Source organism: Triticum urartu, chromosome 6A, assembly GCF_056163025.1.
Source record: "Triticum urartu cultivar PI428250 chromosome 6A, HENAU_Tu73, whole genome shotgun sequence".
Lineage (NCBI taxonomy): Eukaryota > Viridiplantae > Streptophyta > Magnoliopsida > Poales > Poaceae > Triticum > Triticum urartu.
This window is the reverse complement of record NC_141878.1, coordinates 574,730,677-574,750,512: the sequence shown is the minus strand read 5'-3', so window position 1 is coordinate 574,750,512 and position 19,836 is coordinate 574,730,677. Positions and strand designations below refer to the sequence as shown.

Sequence of the window (19,836 nt, the reverse complement as noted above, 5' to 3'; positions counted from 1 at the left end):
TTCGGCACATGCATCAACTCACTTTCCTTTGATATTTCTTTTTTTTCTTGCGGATTTTTTCCTTTCAAATTTGTTCAGGTAGATGGACTAAAAAAACAAACTTTTTCGATTTTTTAACTGATCATGATGATCTGCGTAGAACATACGAAAATAATCAGCAAAGCACGCAAAATATAGTTTTTCTCGTGAGCGGATTTATTTTTTATACTCATGTAAGACTAACAAACGTTATTCGCAATTCGTTGTTCCGCCAGTATCCGTGTGTAAAATTGAGAATTCCATGTTGACCAGTAGCATCATTTGCATCGGGTGGACCACATATGTTACATGCATCGGAAAATATCTCAGTGCATCTTGAGATTTGGTGTTGTCGATGGCGCCCACCTCCCAGCTAAAATCATCGTCCTCTAACGAACAAGTAAATTACAAAAAGAAAAATGAAATCCAGGTAGGACTCGTCACATGACTATATTATATGACAAGTTTTCATATTCAAATTAGAAACATACATGAAAAATTCATTTTCTCAAACACGCACAAGAGTGTGTATCATATATTAAAGGAGGGAGAAAAGGGTACAGAAACCCAGCCACTTTGGATAGGAGCATATATTACATGGTAGTCCACCCACAATTGGGCCAGTCACATGATTTAGAGAACTACTCCGGATTAACCCACCTAGACCGTACATGTAAAATTTACATGTACGGTAAACAAAACATATGGCTGGTTCAAGCGACTACCATGAACCGTGCATGTAAATCAGTAAATGTATGGTGAACAAAAAAAATGTTAGTCATGTATTTATAAATTTTGCCTAAAAAATTTATTTTATAATTTTGTGTCGCGTACATTTACAAAGTGTTCAACATATATTTGAAAAATATTCATACTATTCTTAAAAATTGAATAACTGCATATTTAGAACAATTTACACCGTGTAACTAGCAATTGTTTAGCATGTATTTTTAGAAGTGTTCATAGTGTATTTTAGTAATATGTGACCAAATTTTCAAAATTGCATGATTTGCTATAAATACGTGAATACTTTTATTCTTGCAATACATGACCGTCTTTTCACTTTATATCTATAATACTAATTATCTTCAGAAATTTTGTGTGGGAAAGAATTTTTTTCACGCACATTTTTTCCTTTTTGAATCGTGCACACATACACATGTGGTGTGCTACCAGAAATAGAAACAGCGCCAACTGAAAAAACAGAAACAAGTATGGTGAATGACGGGGCGTAAAGGGCACGCAGGCGGTGAATCAGGTTGTAACTTACAACCTGATTAGTCTGCTTTTTAAGTGAAAGTCTGCTTTTTTACGATCATATGGTGAGCTAGTTAGCGTAGCAGCTAGGCGCTGACTAGGCAACTAGTGTACCAGCCAAGCAGATGTGCAACACAGCAAACAGAAACGAAATGTAAGCGAGCCGTTCGTACCAGCTTAAATGCGCCCAGGCAGCATATAATGTTCGTGCAATCATACAACCCACCGGCAGCCCATGTAGACAGCTAACACTACCTCATGGCACTGTATTTCCTGCTGACTAGCGCGAGTATACAACAGAAAATCCACGATGCACACATCCCAAAGGGCGAACAGCTGGCTGAGATTCCGAGCTCCATGTCGCTCGTCCACCAAAATGCCCCCCTCCTATATATACCCCTCAAAAGTATATTAATCTCTATTTATATAGTACTTGCGCAAAAATTTGGGGCTTCGATTTTTGGGGGGCCTGTACAATGGCTCCACTTGCACCTGTGCATGTACAGGGCCTGTGTGTTGGCTTGGGAATTAGTTATTTTTTGATGATGTTCTTTTTTTCGTTCGTATGTCGTGATGAGTGCTGCTAGAGACGGTATTTGTTTGAGAGGAGAGTGAAGTTGTTCGATGTGTAGTTATGGTGCCCTTACACATTTTGGTTTCGGTGTCAGTCAATGATCGTGGCGTGAGCCCCTTGGGAGCTTTTATTCCATGTTGAAACCATGGAACTGCCACCGTAACGTCCATACACGTCAGTCAGCTAAGCTAATGCTCACTTAGTTCGGCTCTCTGTCCACTCGCTCGCATAGGAATTATTTTTTCTCGCTCCACTGCTATCTCATAAAAAGCTGGTTAACATTTTATTTTTTAAAACTTATTAAATAAAAATATTTTTTATGGATTTTAAAAATGCTACAAAATTAAAAGCATGATTTTTTAATCACAAATTTAAAAAAAATCATGAATTTATAAATATTTGCACATTTGAAATAACTTTGCAAATCTTAAAAATATTCACAATCTTTTAATACTCCTGAACTTTAAAAATATTCGTGTATTTTGAAAAGAAACATGAATTTAAAAAATATTCAAGAATTTTAAAAAATTTCACATTTTTTAAAATGTCCATGAATTAAAATGTGAATAATAAAATTAAAAGTAGAAAGAGAAGATAAACCAAAAAAAACATGAACCCTCAACCAACGACAAACACCGTTACAGACGGGCCCAATGACCCCTACAACCTTCGACGCATCAGAAGACTTTAATCAATCTAGGGAGCTTAATATGTTAATTAATTAATGGATGGATGTATGTAACGCCCTCGATGCGGCTATATCTCTCACGTGTCGAAGCACGACTTAGAGGCATAACCGTATTGAAAGCAATGTCGCAAGTGAGGTAATCTTCGCAAACAACCCATGTAATACAATAAGAGAAAAGAGATACATAGTTGGCTTACAATCGCCACTTCACACAATTACATGAACAAAGCATTACATCATCCAGATACAGACAAGGTCCGGCTACGGAACCAAAATAGAAGAAGACTACCCCAAATGCTACACAGATCCCCGATCGTCCCAACTGGGCTCCACTACTGATCGACTAGAACGAAACAACACAAAGGACAAGATCTTCAACGAGCTCCTCCTTGAGCTTGGTTGCGTCACCTGCTCGGTAACATCGACACCTGCAAACTGGTTTTGGAAGTATCTGTGAGTCACGGGGACTCAGTAATCTCACACTCTCGCGATCAAGACTATTTAAGCTTATGGGTAAGGTAAAAGGTATGAGGTGGAGCTGCAGCAAGCGACTAGCATATATGGTGCTAACATACGCAAATGAGAGCGAGAAGAGAAGGCAAAAGCACGGTCGGACAACTATGATCAAGAAGTGATCCTAGAACAACCTACGTCAAACCTTACTCCAACACCGTGTTCACTTCCCGGACACCACCGGAAAGAGACCATCACGGTTACACACGCGGTTGATGTATTTTAATTAAGGTCAACTTCAAGTTTTCTACAACCGGACATTAACAAATTCCCATCTGCCCATAACCGCGGGCACGGCTTTCGAAAGTTCAAATCCCTGCAGGGGTATCCCAACTTAGCCCATCACAAGCTCTCACGGTCAACGAAGGATATTCCTTCTCCCAAGACAATCCGATCAGGCTCGGCATCCAGGTTACAAGACATCCTCGACAATGGTAAAACAAGTCCAGCAACACCGCCCGAATGTGCCGACAAATCCCGATAGGAGCTACACATATCTCGTTCTCAGGGCACACTCAGATGAGCGCTCCATACAACTAAAATCAAATCTCGAGTTTCCCCGAGGGGGCGTTGCACAGGGCTCTAGTTTGGACCAACACTCAGAGGGGCACTGGCCCGGGGGTTTAAATAAAGATGACCCTTGAGTCTGCAGAACCCAAGGGAAAGAAAAGGCTAGGTGACGAATGGTAAAACCAATGTTGGGCATTACTGAAGGAGTTTTATTCAAGGCGAACTGTTAAGGGATTCCCATTATAACCCAACCGCGTAAGGAACGCAAAATCCGGGAACATAACACCGATATGACGGAAACTAGGGCGGCAAGAGTGGAACAAAACACTAGGCATAAGGCTAAGCCTTCCACCCTTTACCAAGTATATAGATGCATTAATTAAATAAGAGATATTGTGATATCCCAACAAAATATCCATGTTCCAACAAGGAACCAAATCCAATCTTCACCTGCAACTAACAACGCTATAAGAGGGGCTAAGCAAAACGGTAACATAGCCAAACAACGGTTTGCTAGGACAAGGTGGGTTAGAGGCTTGGTTCAACAATATGGAAGGCATGGTAAGCAAGTGGTAGGTATCGCAGCATAGGCATAGCAAAAGAGCGAGCAACTAGCAAGCAAAGATATAAGTGATTTCGAGGGTATGGTCATCTTGCCTGAAATCCCGCAAGGAAGAAGAACGAGTCCACGAAAAAGACAAACGGACATAGTCGAACGGGTCCTCACAAACACGACATTATCGGAACCAACCCGAAGAAGCAACACCGGAAAGAAGCACACAACATAGTAAACAACCAACACATGAACATGGCATGATGCACAATCAAGTATGATGCATGTCCGGTTTAAAGAGGCATGGCATGGCAAAGTGCACAAACAACCCTACAAATTAAGTGGAGCTCAATATGCAACTCCGTTGCATATTGACGAAACACCACGTTCCATTATTTAGTTCGCTCTCGTTATGTACCCAACAATATTAAATGTTCTTAACATGGCAAGGGGTGAAACACAACAAAACTACCTATCTAGGCAAGTTTAAATGAGGCCGGAAACAACGAACAACAATTCCGGAAACTCCTCATGAGCATATTATAGATTTGGTACTGTTCTGCCCTAAACCATATTTTAGAGTTGTTAAACATGCAAAGTGATGCCACCATGATAAACTAGACACTCTTCCACCCCATTTACATATAAAGTTTATTAAAATCGGAGCTACAGTTATTTAGTTATGAATTAAAGCATTTTAGCATGGCATAGGAGCAAATTCAAACAAACAACATTTTAAACATTTTTAACATGGTTGAAAAAGACATATTATGAAACTAGATGAAAAACTAAGCATTTTACACATTAAGTTTGTTTAAATCCGATGCACAGTTTGTGAGTTATTAAATGCATGATGTATGAGGGCTTTTCTGTAAAACTATGATCTCTGGAATAAAAGGGAAATCGTTCTAGAGAAAAAAAACATGAAACAGGCCGTAACTGTTGGCCCAACAGAGCACAGAGGTCTGAAAGGGGGGTCTCACCATGGGCCAAGCCCAGCTAGCGAGGGGCGTTGGGCATTGCGCGACCCACGAGTTGGCGCTGGACGGACATGGGCCGGCTGGGTCAACGGGCACCAGCGAGCGCCTCCCAGCCCGAAGCTGGGGATGAGGCGTAGCTATACCCGGCCGCCGGCGACGTTGGGCAAGGCGGCGCAAGGCTTGACGTCGGGGAGGAGCAGAGGAGGCCCCTGAGGTGCGGATCCGGACGGGATCCGTCCGTTTCCGGCCGCAGTGGTGGAGATCCGGCGACGGCGAGCTCGGCTCGCACTCAACCATGGCGTCGGTGGCTCCTGTAGAACGGGAGAGAGGGAGACGTGAGAGGAGGGAGGAGAAGGAGATAGACAGGGAAGTAGGAGCGGGGCGGCGGGGTCCGTCCTGGCGCTCGTCGGCAGGACAAGTCCGGCGAGGTCCGCGGGGTGACGGGGCAGAGCGGCGGAGGAGCTCGGATCGGGATCTCCCTCTCCCGATCTGGAGCTCGGGGAGCAGGGGCGGTGCGGTACGGGCCTCAGAGCCCAGATCGGGGCCCGGGCGGGCCTGGCGCGGGCCTGGCGGCGCGGGGCGATAGGAACGGGGCAGGGAGGCCACGTGGCACGCCCTGGATGGCCAGGTGCGGTGGTTGCAGCGGCGCAGGCCAATGGGGGCTCGTCAAGTGGCGCTGGCGAGGTGGCTGGCGCCGGATTTGGAGGGGGAAGGCGGCTGGTGGCATGGAATTTGAGGAGGGAGGCGGCAGGGAGGTAGGGGAAGGGCTAGGCTGCCAAATTTGGAAGGGGGTTGTCCATATATAGGCAGGGATGGCTAGGGTTTGGGTTTAGGGGGGGGGGGGGGGTTTAGGAGCGTTTCGGAGCCTCCGATCGCGATCTGACGGTCCGGAACGGAGGGGGGTTTAGGTGGGCTGTAGGTGGGTTGTGAAAAGATGTTGGGCTGAGATGAGAGGAGAGGAGTGCAACCTGGCAACTGTTTCCGGAGACCGAAACCGTCCGACGTTTAGACCGACTATAATGTCGCTATAGTTATCTGTTGGGGCATCAAACGAACTCCGAATGCGGTGAAACTTGGCAGGCGGTCTACCTACACTATAACACGACCGCACGCCAACTCTCATCCCATTCCGAGAATATTTTCCAGCCACTTATAAAATACTATTTCGGACATGCCGCGGGCGCGTGCAAGTGTGGTCGGGCTCAGAACGAACAACGAAAAGAACGAGGAGACCGGGACGGATGCAAGTTTTGAAAACATGATGATGCAATACACATGATGACACGATGAAATGCAACACGCAAGCAAATGACATGGCAACGACAGCGAATAACTGGAAGACACCTGGCGCATCGGTCTCGGGGCGTTACAATGTAGCCCCCATTTTTAGAGGTATCCAAATTATCAGAAAATCGATGTTGAACTCCATCTCTGACTCGGAATATTGAATAGATAAATAAACACATTGCACAAACAAAGAACACCAACATTTATGGAAAGAAACTTATATAGTTTCGCTAAAGCACATCACATCTAATCCTATGTCATTGATCTTACGCGGAGATTTGTGTGGGTGTTTTCTTTTTCCCCTTTTTAATGCTTGATTGAGTCACTTAGATGCACAATAACTATGTCACATCTAGACGTGCCCTAGATAAACCAAAACTTGTAAGCTCTTTGTTATATTCCCTTTATAATGTTTTTTTCTCGTGAGCTCAAATCAACTTATGTATAGAAACTCTCCATCTCATGGCCTTTTATAGTGTAGCCCACTTGAAGCATTTTAGTAATAAGCTCACATTAATCTTTTGACATTTTACTAATGACATTACTTATTATTTGTATGACTCGTAGAAATCAATTGAGTAGCATTGCATAGATTAATGTTGCATAACACTCCTCGTTCAGGGAGTCCTCCTTCAATTACTTGTTACGTAGCCACCAAGTACTCTTCTAGAGTTCATGAGGGTAGAAGAATATAGGAGCTACTCCATCCGTTCACAAATGTAAATATGTTTTGAATATTTTAATATGGAGTACATACATCTGAATCAGAAGAAAAACCATCTTATAATATTGAGCGGAGGGAGTATATGCCTAGTGAGATTGCTTATTGACATAACTCATTTGCACTCGTTCTTTCAAAAACAAAACCTATTTGTATTTGTGCAACACAAAGCAACATTATCATCGCATATAATTGTGGGGGTGTTGACGGTATTGAGTCCACGTGGCTTCTGAATGTGATTAGTAATCCGTCGCTATGTGGGCCTGCTTACATGACCGCCAAGAAATTGATGTTCCACTATAGAGAAACACAAATCCAGTTAGCGATCTACCCATCATAGTCAAGTCTCGGTTCTTCTGGTAAAACAATCCAAGATCACGAGTACCTTGGAGGCATGTATATATGGTTTTGATATACTATCCCAATGCGTTCAAGTTGGGGGTTGCATTATACATTGGCTATGCGGGTTTACAGCGGTCATAATGTCAGGCCTAGTGCAATTTGTCTCTAAAATCCTCCATTATTTAAGATCTACATGCATCTTCATCAATGTTAAGGGATCTTACAACCATGGGTTCTTTAAGAGGGTGAGACTTGGCCATATTAAATATTTAAAGAACCCTCTGTATATGCAGACTAGGGAACAAGAACTCCTCCAAGAAGTTTCTCAAGTCGTAAGCCTAAACAGAGCCTGGTTTTGGAAGTCTTTCATCTCAAACTCCATCTAGAGCTAACTTCCTTTATGTCCTTTGTGTTGCCGGTGATATTTCAGATGATCGATATAGACTGGGATATTAACGGGGAGTTGATGGAGATACTCTAATCATCTTAATTTTGAAAAGTAAATCCATGCCACACATAGCCTATGTCCATAAAACTCATGCCATTTATTTTGCAAAGAAGGTTCAGCAGTACATGGCAAACTACATTTATTCACCACTACAAAGGCCGGCGCACAGATTTATCCTGATGGAACAGATCCAAGTCTCTCAAGCCGGAGCTTTGTACCATCCCCACGGCGCATCAGATGTGTACTCCGTGACCTGCTTGATGCTCAGGTAGTTGTCGATCCCCCTGCAAAACAGAAGGCACGGACGGCGTCAGGTAAAAACAATTGACAGTTATAACATGACTCAGAGAACACAGCTCACCCTTCTCCGAGCTCACGCCCAAAGCCGCTGCGCTTGTTCCCGCCCCACGGAGCTTGGCAGAAGCAAGGCTGCGAGCAGTTCACCCAGATGCATCCCGCGTCGATCTCCTGTAGTTGGAATCACCATCAGACACCTATTACAGAGTCGCAGCAAAGCAGAGTCCAAGGATCGATTTGCAAGACATACCTCGGCTAATCTCTGGCATCGCTCACGGTCACCGGAGATCACGGCACCAGCCAGACCATAACTGTCGAAAGGGAACAGGTTATCGGAGTTAGCTCACAAGCAACAGGCTAACATATATGATGCAATCCCTCAAAGCAGCAATGACATCGATGCTCTAGTGAAACGAAAGTAGCTCACTGAGTATCATTGGCCAGTTCGATGGCTTCCTCTTCAGTAGAAAATTCCTTCACACACAGGACTGGACCAAAGACTTCCTCCCTCCAAATCTCCATTGATGTGTTGATGTCAGTGATGATTGTGGGTTCAATGAAGAAACCTTTCTCCAGATGCTGCAAAAACACAAAACGTTAGCTCTATTCTAGTAGCACGTGAATGCCTGTACATGTACAAGCATCTGTGAACTGGGAATTACCTTGGGCCTGACACCCCCAGTCAGAATGGTGGCACCTTCACTTTTAGCATTCGCTACGAACTTCTTGATCTTCTCATACTGAAACCGGGCAATACCACAAGTAAGACTACTAACAAGGAATGAGTCTAAGCAACGGGTAATATGCAGACACGAAGAATATTTGTAAAGCTGGAAGGTGATGGATTGATCGTGATGTTTATTTTTCTCAGTCAGTGTCATGGGCTATGACAGAAACATCAATTCTTGCAGTGAAAAACATAAAAGTAAATCCAAAGAATGTGGTGCTTCAGTGCATTTGGACACAGTTCCTCCAAGTATAAGTTGCAGTTTGTAATAACTAGCAAGAACAAGAGCGGCTACAGCTGCTAACTCAAAGGAGCAAACTGTATCACTATATATAATATAAAGGAGAACATAAATCCAGCAAAAAGACATGTGGTTTATTCTTGATATTACTTTTTTCTCTCCCTGAATTTATATAAAGCTAACATGTAGTACCTGTCCTTCACTAACAACTGGCCCAAGCCTGCATCCCTCCTCGAGAGGGTCTGACACCTTGATATTTTTGGACCATGCAACCATCCTGTCGACGAATTCTTTAGCGATATTTTTCTGCAAAGAGTTTGATGTCAGGAGTGCAAAGCTGACTGCCATATATGCTCAAGAGCAATAAATTAATAAATCTGGAATATAGCTTCCAGAGCAACATTTTGAAAATTGCTCCAGATTGCCAGCCATACAGTACAGCAACCCTGCTTAATGTGCTTTAAACAACAGGCAGTCCATATGTTACTGAGAAAAGCATACTGTACACAACGCAATGACATATGCCATGTGAACTGATAGTGGTGCATCATGCAATAATCATAAGTGAAAAGTTGATGACCGGTCTGAGCTATCGTTGAATCCCATCAAACATGTAGAGTGATTCATTAGCATTACAGTTAAAGTTGCAACATCAATACTTACATGGATAAGAAGACGAGATGTCGCACTGCAAATCTGACCGTTGGTCCAAAAGCACCCAAATAGAGTCCACTCAACAGCTGTTTAAATAGAAGGATCAACAATCAAAACTAACTAAAGGTCACAAAAGGTACTTCACAGAATCGTATTATTCAATCAAAATGTATGTATCAACTAACTTGAGTGAATCACTGTCTAGAAATACTTAGATCGTAAAGGTTTCCAGAGCTAAAGCATACTAATCATGTTTTAATAATCAGTTCAAAATAAGTGCCTTGCTTGTCACCAAAAATTTGTGATGAAATAATTTCCTGTATGTTTGGGCCTCAAGCAAGAAAACCCCTAGACTAGCCCAGCAAGGTTGTGCGTTTTGGAACAACCAGAATTTACTATTTGGCAGCGACGTAGCCTACGATGGTTTCAAAGTAGTTGCGTGAGCCGAATCCGCTTGCACTTTTGGGCAAGGATCGCACACAAGAACAGCCCTTTGGTAACTCATATGGATCTCTGAGGGGGCTTCCTTACAAAACGTAACTATCCTCCAAAAGCTAGGATTAGTCTTTTTTTTAGGGGAAGCTAGGATTAGTCAGATTAAACCAAATAGCTAGCCAAGGCCAGCACAACAAAGCCGGGATAAGTTACTTGGGCTACAGCCCAGCTTAGCTAGGAACCAAATGTATCCTGCGTTTCATTATTCAGCTTGTATGTACCCTCCATAAAAAATTACGCCAGTTTGAACAAGCAGAACGTCTGGTGAAATTATAGACATCATTCTTTTTAATCATTTTAGAGGTTACTAATCCTAAGTTCTAACAATTATTTATCATGACAAGACCCTGACACCAAATGAAGGCTTTGGGGTGTGTAACACCATGCATTTCGAATTGGAACAAACCTTGACTGGATAAATCTCAGCATGCAGTATGTACCTTTGTCAATGTCGACATCATCAAATACTACAATAGGACTTTTGCCACCAAGTTCCAATGTAACAGGCTGTCAAGAAAAGATGCAACACAAAAGGTGAGTTGGTCTGCTATCAGGAGAGCGGTGTAGTATCTTGGTCAATATTTTAAAAATCTAAAGGAGGGGAAAAAAAGGATACTTGGTGATAAATTACTACAAAGATTAAAAGAATAGGGACATGTGGAACAAACCTTGACTGTAGGAGCTGCAGCAACCATAATCTTTTGACCGGTTGCATAGCTCCCGGTAAATGCAACCTACAAGCTCAAATAAGCCATGTATTGTGAGGAATATACTCCATCGACATAGATGGATCACAAAAAGATATAGGACAAATATATGTACCTTGTCGACGTCAGGGTGTGAGGACAAAGGAGCGCCAGCTTCATTACCTAATCCAGTCACAATGTTTAAGACACCTGATGGAAGACCAATCTCTTTACACACATCACCAAGCTCTAAGCAAGTCCTGGTAATTACAAAAATATAGAGATATTTCAATTCCCATTTCTTATAAAATGGAAACACGGACAAATATTAAACTTACACGGAAGCTAATTCAGATGGTTTCAGTACAGCTGTACAGCCAGCTGCCAGAGCAGGGGCTACCTTCCATACAGCCATCAGGAGAGGATAGTTCCTGCAGCAAAATATGTCAAACGAAGAATATTATATGTCAGGACCAACTAATTTAACGCTATAGCATAAAACTATAAAAAAGAAAAATACAACTAAAACCACAAAGTTGAATGTAATCAATAATTAATTACTGGATCAACTGTTCTTGTTCAGCAGTAAGATTCTAAATAATGATATCTACGTAATTAGATTAAGTGAGCAGGGCTGACAGCAGATTACCAGGGCAAGTAAGGAAAAGAAATATTTGGATGAGGAGAAAACACGGGGTTGAGGGTCGTATCAATCCATAATAAGTTTAGTGACACTAGCCAAAAGTTTCACATGCACACGCACACACAAATGACATTGTCTCAGCTGCGTGAGTTTGAACACTTGATAGTACTTACAAATCCGGAGAACACGAGCACAATATGCGGGCAAGGAAAGTGAGAGAAAGTGCACTAAAGCAGCGACAAGTAGTATGGATCGGAGGGAGTATCAAATTACTTGGATTGTGATGGCTAAGCCTAATAGTCGTCGACGCCAGTTTAAAGCTCCTTTACTATATGAAGGATTTGCGGTAGCATGCTTGAACCATATATAGAGATACAGGCAAGACAGGAGGGGAATGGGAAATACCAAGGTGTGATTAGAGCAACTACACCAATAGGTTCCTTCTTAAGATGGCATTTAAAATTCTCCGGGAGAGCAACTGCAGCATTTTGCCTTTTGTCCAAGGCTTCAGCATGACCTGCGAAGAACTCAAAGCAGCCGGCGACATCGTCCTGATAAAAGAACATAGTGCACATCAGTACATCCAGTGTACAAAAATACAATGCATGCAGACAGTGAAAAGGTGGATCGCATACCATGTCCCATGCCGCTTCATCAAGAGGCTTCCCGCAATCAAGTGCCTCGAGCCTAGCCAGATCAGATTTCCGCTCAATCATCTGAAGGAAAAGGAAATCAAATGCATCAAAAACTGACATACATGAATAAATGCCAGGCTTTACAAATTTACGATGAAAAGCAGATTTAATTCGGTTTCCTCATTTAGAGTAAAAGGCTATCGTCCATATAGAGAGCAGGTCTTAGGAGTCCAAAAACACACCATGGCTTTCCTCCAAGCGGTTCTAACTTTTGGGGCACATAAACAGAGTGTACTACTGTGGTACACACCATAACAGCAATTGTGTGATCATGCATAATTCGATACAGATCAACATATGCCCAAAAAAAAAAGATGCTAAACAAAAACTAGCAGCTGTTCATATCTGTTCATGGAGAAGCCAGATCCAGGACGAAAAGTGATTTTTGCTATTCACCACTACCATTCATGTTGCTACTCGCCAATCTCTTCTCTTTCAAAATGTACTGAGATTGGTCTTGTTTTTTTTTTTCAGATCCCCTACGAACCATATATTCTGAGTATCCTTTAGAACTAGAATGTGTGATTTCGTACTGGGTCACTTACAAATCTAGCATTCGTTTGGCACCCATAATAAGAAGTAAAATACTGAGGAGTTGACTGATTGACCGACTGTGTAAGCACCATTAATGCACAGCCCACAGTGTTTCAAAAAAACTTTAATACACAGCCTATTGACTTGCGCGCGGAAGCGGCGGGGAGCTCCTGGCGTACCTTGGCGGCGATCGCGCGGAGGTACTTGGCCCGGACGGCGCCGGGGGCGCGGGACCAGTCGCGGCCGCGGTTCCTCTTGAGGGCGGCCCGCGCGGCCGCCACCGCCGCGTCCACGTCCTCCGAGGTGCCCGCCGGGATCTCGCCTGCACAAAGCTACTGATGAGCGCCCAACGACACGGGCGAACGGAAAACAGAGAGAGGGAGAGGCGCAGGGATCTGGTACGGACCGATGGAGGCCTCGGTGGTGGGGTTGATGACGGGGAGGCGGCGGCCGAGCGCGGGCGCGCGCCAGTCGCCGTCGATGAAGAGCTGCCGCTGCGGGATCTTCGCCGTGGCGACCATCGCGGGAGCTGCGTCGGCCGGGGCTGGTGGGTACGACTGCGAGGCGCGAGGTGGGGAGGTGGGGAGCGCTATCCTCTCGTCGCTCCGTTATTTGTAGACGGACGGAGGACGCGGCGAGCACGCTTGGCGTTCGCGGCGCCGTTATCATTCTGGTTCCACGATGCACCGTGCGTCTCGGATCAGAGCCAGCCACAAAAAAGGCCTCCATGATGTGCACGTCACAGTTCACAGGTGGTTGGTTGGTGGAACGGCGCTATCCCCTCCCGTAGTGCGATAAAAGGAAAGGAGGTGATGACAAAACGGCGAACGTGCTTGTGTTGGGTGGGTCAGATCGGGTCGACACCGATGTGGAACCATGGCTCGTACACGCGGCAGAAGCTTCCGTTGGCGTCGACCCCTTTGGTTGGATGGTTGATAGGGCATCCTGATGGTCGTGCTATTTTTGAATTTATTTTAGAATTTTCAGTGGGAGGAGATATTCCCGTCGACTACGAAACGCGTGTGGTGACTTCGTCAATCTCAAGACGAGATGCCGGCTCAGTCTCTCGGAGTGCGTGTGTATTCATATAGATGAGTGTATGCATATATATATAAACATCTTCGTTTGTACTATATTCTAGAACAAAAGCAACCGACTGACAATTATTGAAACATCACACGGACATGAACGTCCCAACCATTGATTTGGGTTTCATGGGAACCAGGGGCAAGAAATAGATCAGTTGAAGCGAAAAGATTGGATAATTTTGAAACCCGGACCAGTGCCAGTGCACCACCATCGCCTATGATAAATGATAGCAATGTTTGATACACCACTTAACTGAGCTATGTTAAACTCAAAACAAAATCATACCCTCTTACTCTCTTGCCAACATTGTATCGTAAATATCCCTCCCAGGCTACATGCAAAAAGGCGAGGTCTCCTTCATAGCATTTGGATCAAAAAAATCTTATAAACACCAACACAAATCCATAAAAGAATTATTGTACCCAACATGCATTGCATTGACAAAGTATGTAGCAGCCGGCGCCATGTGTCTCGGTATTGGCACCACCAAGAGCATGATCCTGATTCTGGATCATTGATCGATTAAATTCCAAACTGGAATCATGGTATTCCTACAAATATGGTAGTGCTTCCTCTTTATAGTTGTACATTTGGTAGAACGTATGCAACATATGTGCGTAACAACATAAGCAACATGTGGTGTGAACGTGAATAGAAGATAACTTCTTGGGTCGATAAGTCTATGATAATATCACCCAACAGTCTCTATTTCCTTTTAGGGGCATGCCTAGAAGGCTAGAACTCAGTCAACTGGGATGTACATCAGTGTGTTTGTGGTGCTACGAACGGCAGTGCTGGATGCTGTAAACGGCAACGACAGTCACTTCGGGACATGTTGTGAGCAACGACGGAATGCAGCAACCAATGAAACTTCATGCCGCAAAACGACAATGGCAGATGCTACGGGGTGATGGGACGACATGCTGCGAGCAATGAGGGGAACATTGTGATCGGTGAGACGACATGCTGCAACCAGCACATACGGGCATTGCGACTGTTGGGACGACGTGGTGCGAGGGGCAGTTGGACGATGCTTAATCTAGCACGAATCTCCACACAAAGATCCATTGACTAATCAGTCGACCGAAACTTTGTTAAATCGATTAACATTCTTATGAACTTCATGAACAAAATTTGAATTCAAGAACATTTTCAAAAATTGGATGGACATATTTTGGAAATAGATGAATATCTCTTGAATTGAACATTTTTTAATTTGGTGAACAATATTTGACATGAACATTTTTTAATACAATTATTATTTTAATTTGATAGGTTTTTTAAAATTGATGGACAAAAATGTCCAGTTTTAAAATATGTTAAAAAATCGAGAAAATTTTAAAACTGAAAATGTAAAAGAAAAATTATGAAAAAGTAAAAGAAATAACGGAAAAAATTAAAAAACAAACAAAAGTATAGAAAGGTTCTAGAACCTTTCAAAACCGGAAGAGGGATCATGCGCTGGGCTGACCCAACTCACTTAGTGAGCACGGGGGGTGGACGTTTGGTCGACTCTCGTCGATGTCCCCTAGCTGTGGGGCGTGGAGGGGTAGATCCTCCTCGGCCCAGCGGGTGTACGTCACCGCCAGCAGGAATGACACAACAAACACGACCAAATCAACGGCCAATTACTACACTTGACAGCCTGTTTGGTAAACATTTAGGCAAAGGAATGTGAGTTTGCATAAGGGTGTTTATGAAGGGATTAAGCATGGGAAGTAGATTTTTACTTCCATTCTCTTGTTTGGCATATGATGGGAATTGGCGTGGGATAAAACTCTCCTCACGAATTTAACAGGGTACCTCCTGGGAAGAAATCGGTGGGAATTGGCTTCCATCCATCATCAAAATCTAATGGCCCTTAATCATTCTGTGTTTAACGCTACCAACCACCCAACAAGCCACAATCAATCGCTAACCCACCCTGCCCGTTCGCATGACATGTCGCCCCGCTCGCACGACCCCCAGTCGCCCCCTCCTCCTCCATCGTCCCGCCCGCACGACCCCCAGTCGCCCCCTCCTCCTCCTCCCGCGTCGTTCGCCGCCCCGCTGTTCCTCTCGCAGCCGTTAGCCACCACAGGTCGCCACCCTTCGCTGCGGGAGCCGTCGGCAAGTCGCCGCCCGTCGCGCCCTTCGCCGTGGGAGAGCCGGAGCCGCCGCCCGTCGCGCGCCGGGGGAGAGACGCCGCAGGTCGCCGCCCTTCGCCGTGAGAGAGCCGGAGCCACGGAGCCGCCGCCCGTCGCGCACCTGCCTCTCCTCCTCTGCTGTCACAGGTACGTCGACGCCTCCTCCCTCGTCCCGCCCGCACGACCCCAGTCGCACCCTCCCCATCCTCCCGCGTCGTTCGCCGTGGGTCATCGCATGGTCCACCATCGCCGTTCCCATAGCATGCCGCCTGCACTTCCTCTTGGTCGGCGCAATCGTTGGGTCACTGGTTCATCTGTTCGTCCCTGGATTGTCGCCGTTCATCTTTACTCATGTTTCTCTTTGATGATGTCCAGGTGCCGCAGTGCCATTGCAGGAGGAAACAGGCGGGTGCTCGGGGACATCGGCAACATCGGCGGGTGCTCGAGGGGTAAGAAAATCAGCGCAAGGATCGAATCCCAGTCCTGTTTTTCTTTCTTCCGTTCTTTTTCCTGAACTGAACCCGATCTTGTTCGTTGCAATAGCAATATCCAGCTACCGGTGGGGATCATTCCAATCACCAGGAACTTCGGCGCTGAGCTCTGAAGAAGGCCTAGGCTGATCCATCCAAGGTACGGACGCTCTGCTGTTTACACCACCTACTCTCTTGTCTGTTGGAGTTCATGGCCTATCACTCATGTCCTCACAGTGTAGGCAAGTGATCAATTATCCTGAAATCTTTGCCCTATTGTACAGCCCGTTCAAGCAATCACAGAAGCCTCTCTATAGATTGCATTAATCCCTAACGTTTGATCAAGAAAAATTGGTACTTTTGGTGTCCATCTACCAGCACTGCTCATGACCATATCATGCAAATACAGGAGCGAGGGGAACCAACAGGGGTGGTGTCCTGTGTGCATCTCCTACAGCGCCCTGAATCCCTGCAGTACACCAGCTTTGCGCTCTACCTAGAAGCTACATGTGCTTTCAAATTCGATCTCCTGTGTGGCTTAAGACTTTGAAATAAATTTTGATTAGATAAATCTTCAATAGTTTTAGTTATACTCTCTATACAATTAGTAATTGTTTAGATGATAATTCCGAACAATGTTAGTGCTAGAGACTCATACATTAATTTCAAGTAGCAGTTTTAGTTCCCCGTTCTCCAATTGATACAAATATGTTGGAAATATGCCCTAGATGCAATAATAAATTGGTTATTATTATATTTCCTTGTTCATGATAATCGTTTATTATCCATGCTAGAATTGTATTGATAGGAAACTCAGATACATGTGTGGATACATAGACAACACCATGTCCCTAGTAAGCCTCTAGTTGACTAGCTCGTTGATCAATAGATGGTTACGGTTTCCTGACCATGGACATTGGATGTCGTTGATAACGGGATCACATCATTAGGAGAATGATGTGATGGACAAGACCCAATCCTAAGCCTAGCACAAGATCATGTAGTTCGTATGCTAAAGCTTTTCTAATGTCGAGTATCATTTCCTTAGACCATGAGATTGTGCAACTCCCGGATACCATAGGAGTGCTTTGGGTGTGCCAAACGTCACAAGTAACTGGGTGGCTATAAAGGTACACTACAGGTATCTCCGAAAGTGTCTGTTGTGTTGGCACGAATCGAGACTGGGATTTGTCACTCCGTGTAAACGGAGAGGTATCTCTGGGCCCACTCGGTAGGACATCATCATAATGTGCACAATGTGATCAAGGAGTTGATCACGGGATGATGTGTTACGGAACGAGTAAAGAGACTTGCCTGTAACGAGATTGAACAAGGTATCGGGATACCGACGATCGAATCTCGGGCAAGTATCGTACCGCTAGACAAAGGGAATTGTATATGGGATTGATTAAGTCCTTGACATCGTGGTTCATCCGATGAGATCATCGTGGAGAATGTGGGAGCCAACATGGGTATACAGATCCCGCTGTTGGTTATTGACCGGAGAGTTGTCTCGGCCATGTCTGCATGACTTCCGAACCCGTAGGGTCTACACACTTAAGGTTCGATGACGCTAGGGTTATAGGGAAAGTATGTACGCGGTTATCGAATGTTGTTCGGAGTCCCGGATGAGATCCCGGACGTCACAAGGAGTTCCAGAATGGTCCGGAGGTAAAGATTGATATATAGGAAGTATGGTTTTGGCCACCGGAATTGTTCCGGGCATCACCGGTAGTGTACCGGGACCACCGGAGGGGTCCGGGGGTCCACCAGGTGGGGCCACCAGCCCCGAAGGCCTACATGGGCCAATAGTGGGAAGGGACCAGCCCCTAGGTGGGCTGGGGCGCCTCCCACCAAGGCCCAAGGCGCCTCCAAGAGGGGAAGGGGGCAAACCCTAGGGCAGATGGGCCCTAAGGCCCACCCCAGGTGCGCCTCCCCCTCTCCCCCTTGTGGCCGCCACCCAGATGGGATCTGGGGGCTGCCGCCACCCCTAGGGAGGGAACCCTAGGTGGGGGCGCAGCCCCTCCCCTCCCCCCTATATATACTTGAGGTTTTGGGGCTGCCTAAGACACACGATTCAATCTCCCTGTTGGCGCAGCCCTACCCCTCTTCCTCCTCGTCTCTCGTAGTGCTTGGCGAAGCCCTGCTGGAGTTCCGTGCTCCTCCACCACCACCACGCCATCGTGCTGCTGCTGGATGGAGTCTTCCCCAACCTCTCCTTCTCCCCTTGCTGGATCAAGGCGTAGGAGACGTCATCGGGCTGTACGTGTGTTGAACACGGAGGTGCCATCCGTTCGGCACTAGGATCATCGGTGATTTGGATCACGACGAGTACGACTCCATCAACCCCGTTCACTTGAACGCTTCCGCTTAGCGATCTACAAGGGTACGTAGATGCACTCTCCTTCCCTCGTTACTAGATTACTCCATAGATTGATCTTGGTGATGCGTAGAAAATTTTGAATTTCTGCTACGTTCCCCAACAGTGGTATCAGAGCTAGGTCTATGCGTAGTTACTATGCACGAGTAGAACACAAAGTAGTTGTGGGCGTCGATATTGTCAATTATCTTGCCGTTACTAGTCTTATCTTGATTCGGCGGCATCGTGGGATGAAGCGGCCCGGACCAACCTTACACATACGCTTACGTGAGACCGGTTCCACCGACTGACATGCACTAGTTGCATAAGGTGGCTGGCGGGTGTCTGTCTCTCCCACTTTAGTCGGATCGGATTCGATGAACAGGGTCCTTATGAAGGGTAAATAGAAATTGGCAATTCACGTTGTGGTTTTGGCGTAGGCAAAAACGTTCTTGCTAGAAACCTATAGCAGCCACGTAAAAACTTGCAACAATAATTAGAGGACGTCTAACTTGTTTTTGCAGAAAGTGTTTTGTGATGTGATATGGCCAAAGGATGTGATGAATGATATATGTGATGTATGAGATGATCATGTTCTTGTAATAGGAATCACGACTTGCATGTCGATGAGTATGACGACCGGCAGGAGCCATAGGAGTTGTCTTAATTTATTTATGACCTGCATGTCAATATAAACGTCATATAATTACTTTACTTTATTGCTAACTGTTAGCTGTAGTAGTAGAAGTAATAGTTGGCGAGACAACTTCATGAAGACACGATGATGGAGATCATGGTGTCATGCCGGTGACAACGATGATCATGGAGCCCCAAAGATGGAGATCAAAAGGAGCAAAATGATATTGGCCATATCATGTCACTTTTTGATTGCATGTGATGTTTATCATGTTTTTGCATCTTATTTGCTT

At 45.0% G+C, this 19,836-nt stretch overlaps 1 protein-coding gene and 1 long non-coding RNA gene across 2 annotated transcripts; both read right to left on the bottom strand.

Annotated features, from left to right (window-relative positions):
* Positions 1-2,718: 2,718 nt before the first annotated feature.
* On the bottom strand, positions 2,719-5,853 carry LOC147966510 (uncharacterized). Its single transcript, XR_015607786.1, has 2 exons — positions 5,097-5,853; positions 2,719-2,972 (listed from the first exon to the last, which is right to left on the bottom strand). It is a non-coding gene; the product is annotated as an uncharacterized LOC147966510 (long non-coding RNA).
* Positions 5,854-7,967: 2,114 nt separating this feature from the next.
* On the bottom strand, positions 7,968-13,510 carry LOC125515231 (betaine aldehyde dehydrogenase 2). The gene is made up of 15 exons (XM_048680671.2): positions 13,270-13,510; positions 13,043-13,185; positions 12,270-12,350; positions 12,040-12,185; positions 11,330-11,422; positions 11,128-11,251; positions 10,974-11,039; positions 10,746-10,812; positions 9,820-9,896; positions 9,349-9,462; positions 8,851-8,928; positions 8,616-8,767; positions 8,439-8,499; positions 8,253-8,359; positions 7,968-8,175 (listed from the first exon to the last, which is right to left on the bottom strand). Exons 1-15 carry the CDS (start codon positions 13,382-13,384, stop codon positions 8,091-8,093), a joined length of 1,509 nt encoding a protein of 502 aa, XP_048536628.1. The 5' UTR covers positions 13,385-13,510; the 3' UTR covers positions 7,968-8,090.
* Between the last annotated feature and the right edge of the window lie 6,326 nt (positions 13,511-19,836).

Coding starts and splice junctions, on each gene's coding strand:
- LOC125515231 (XM_048680671.2), bottom strand. CDS start 13,384: ATGGTCGCCACGGCGAAGATCCCGCAGCGGCAGCTCTTCATCGACGGC. Junction 11,423..12,039: donor GTTGCTCTAATCACACCTTG/GTATTTCCCATT, acceptor ATTTTGCTGCAG/GAACTATCCTCTCCTGATGG. Junction 10,813..10,973: donor CTGCAGCTCCTACAGTCAAG/GTTTGTTCCACA, acceptor TTTTCTTGACAG/CCTGTTACATTGGAACTTGG.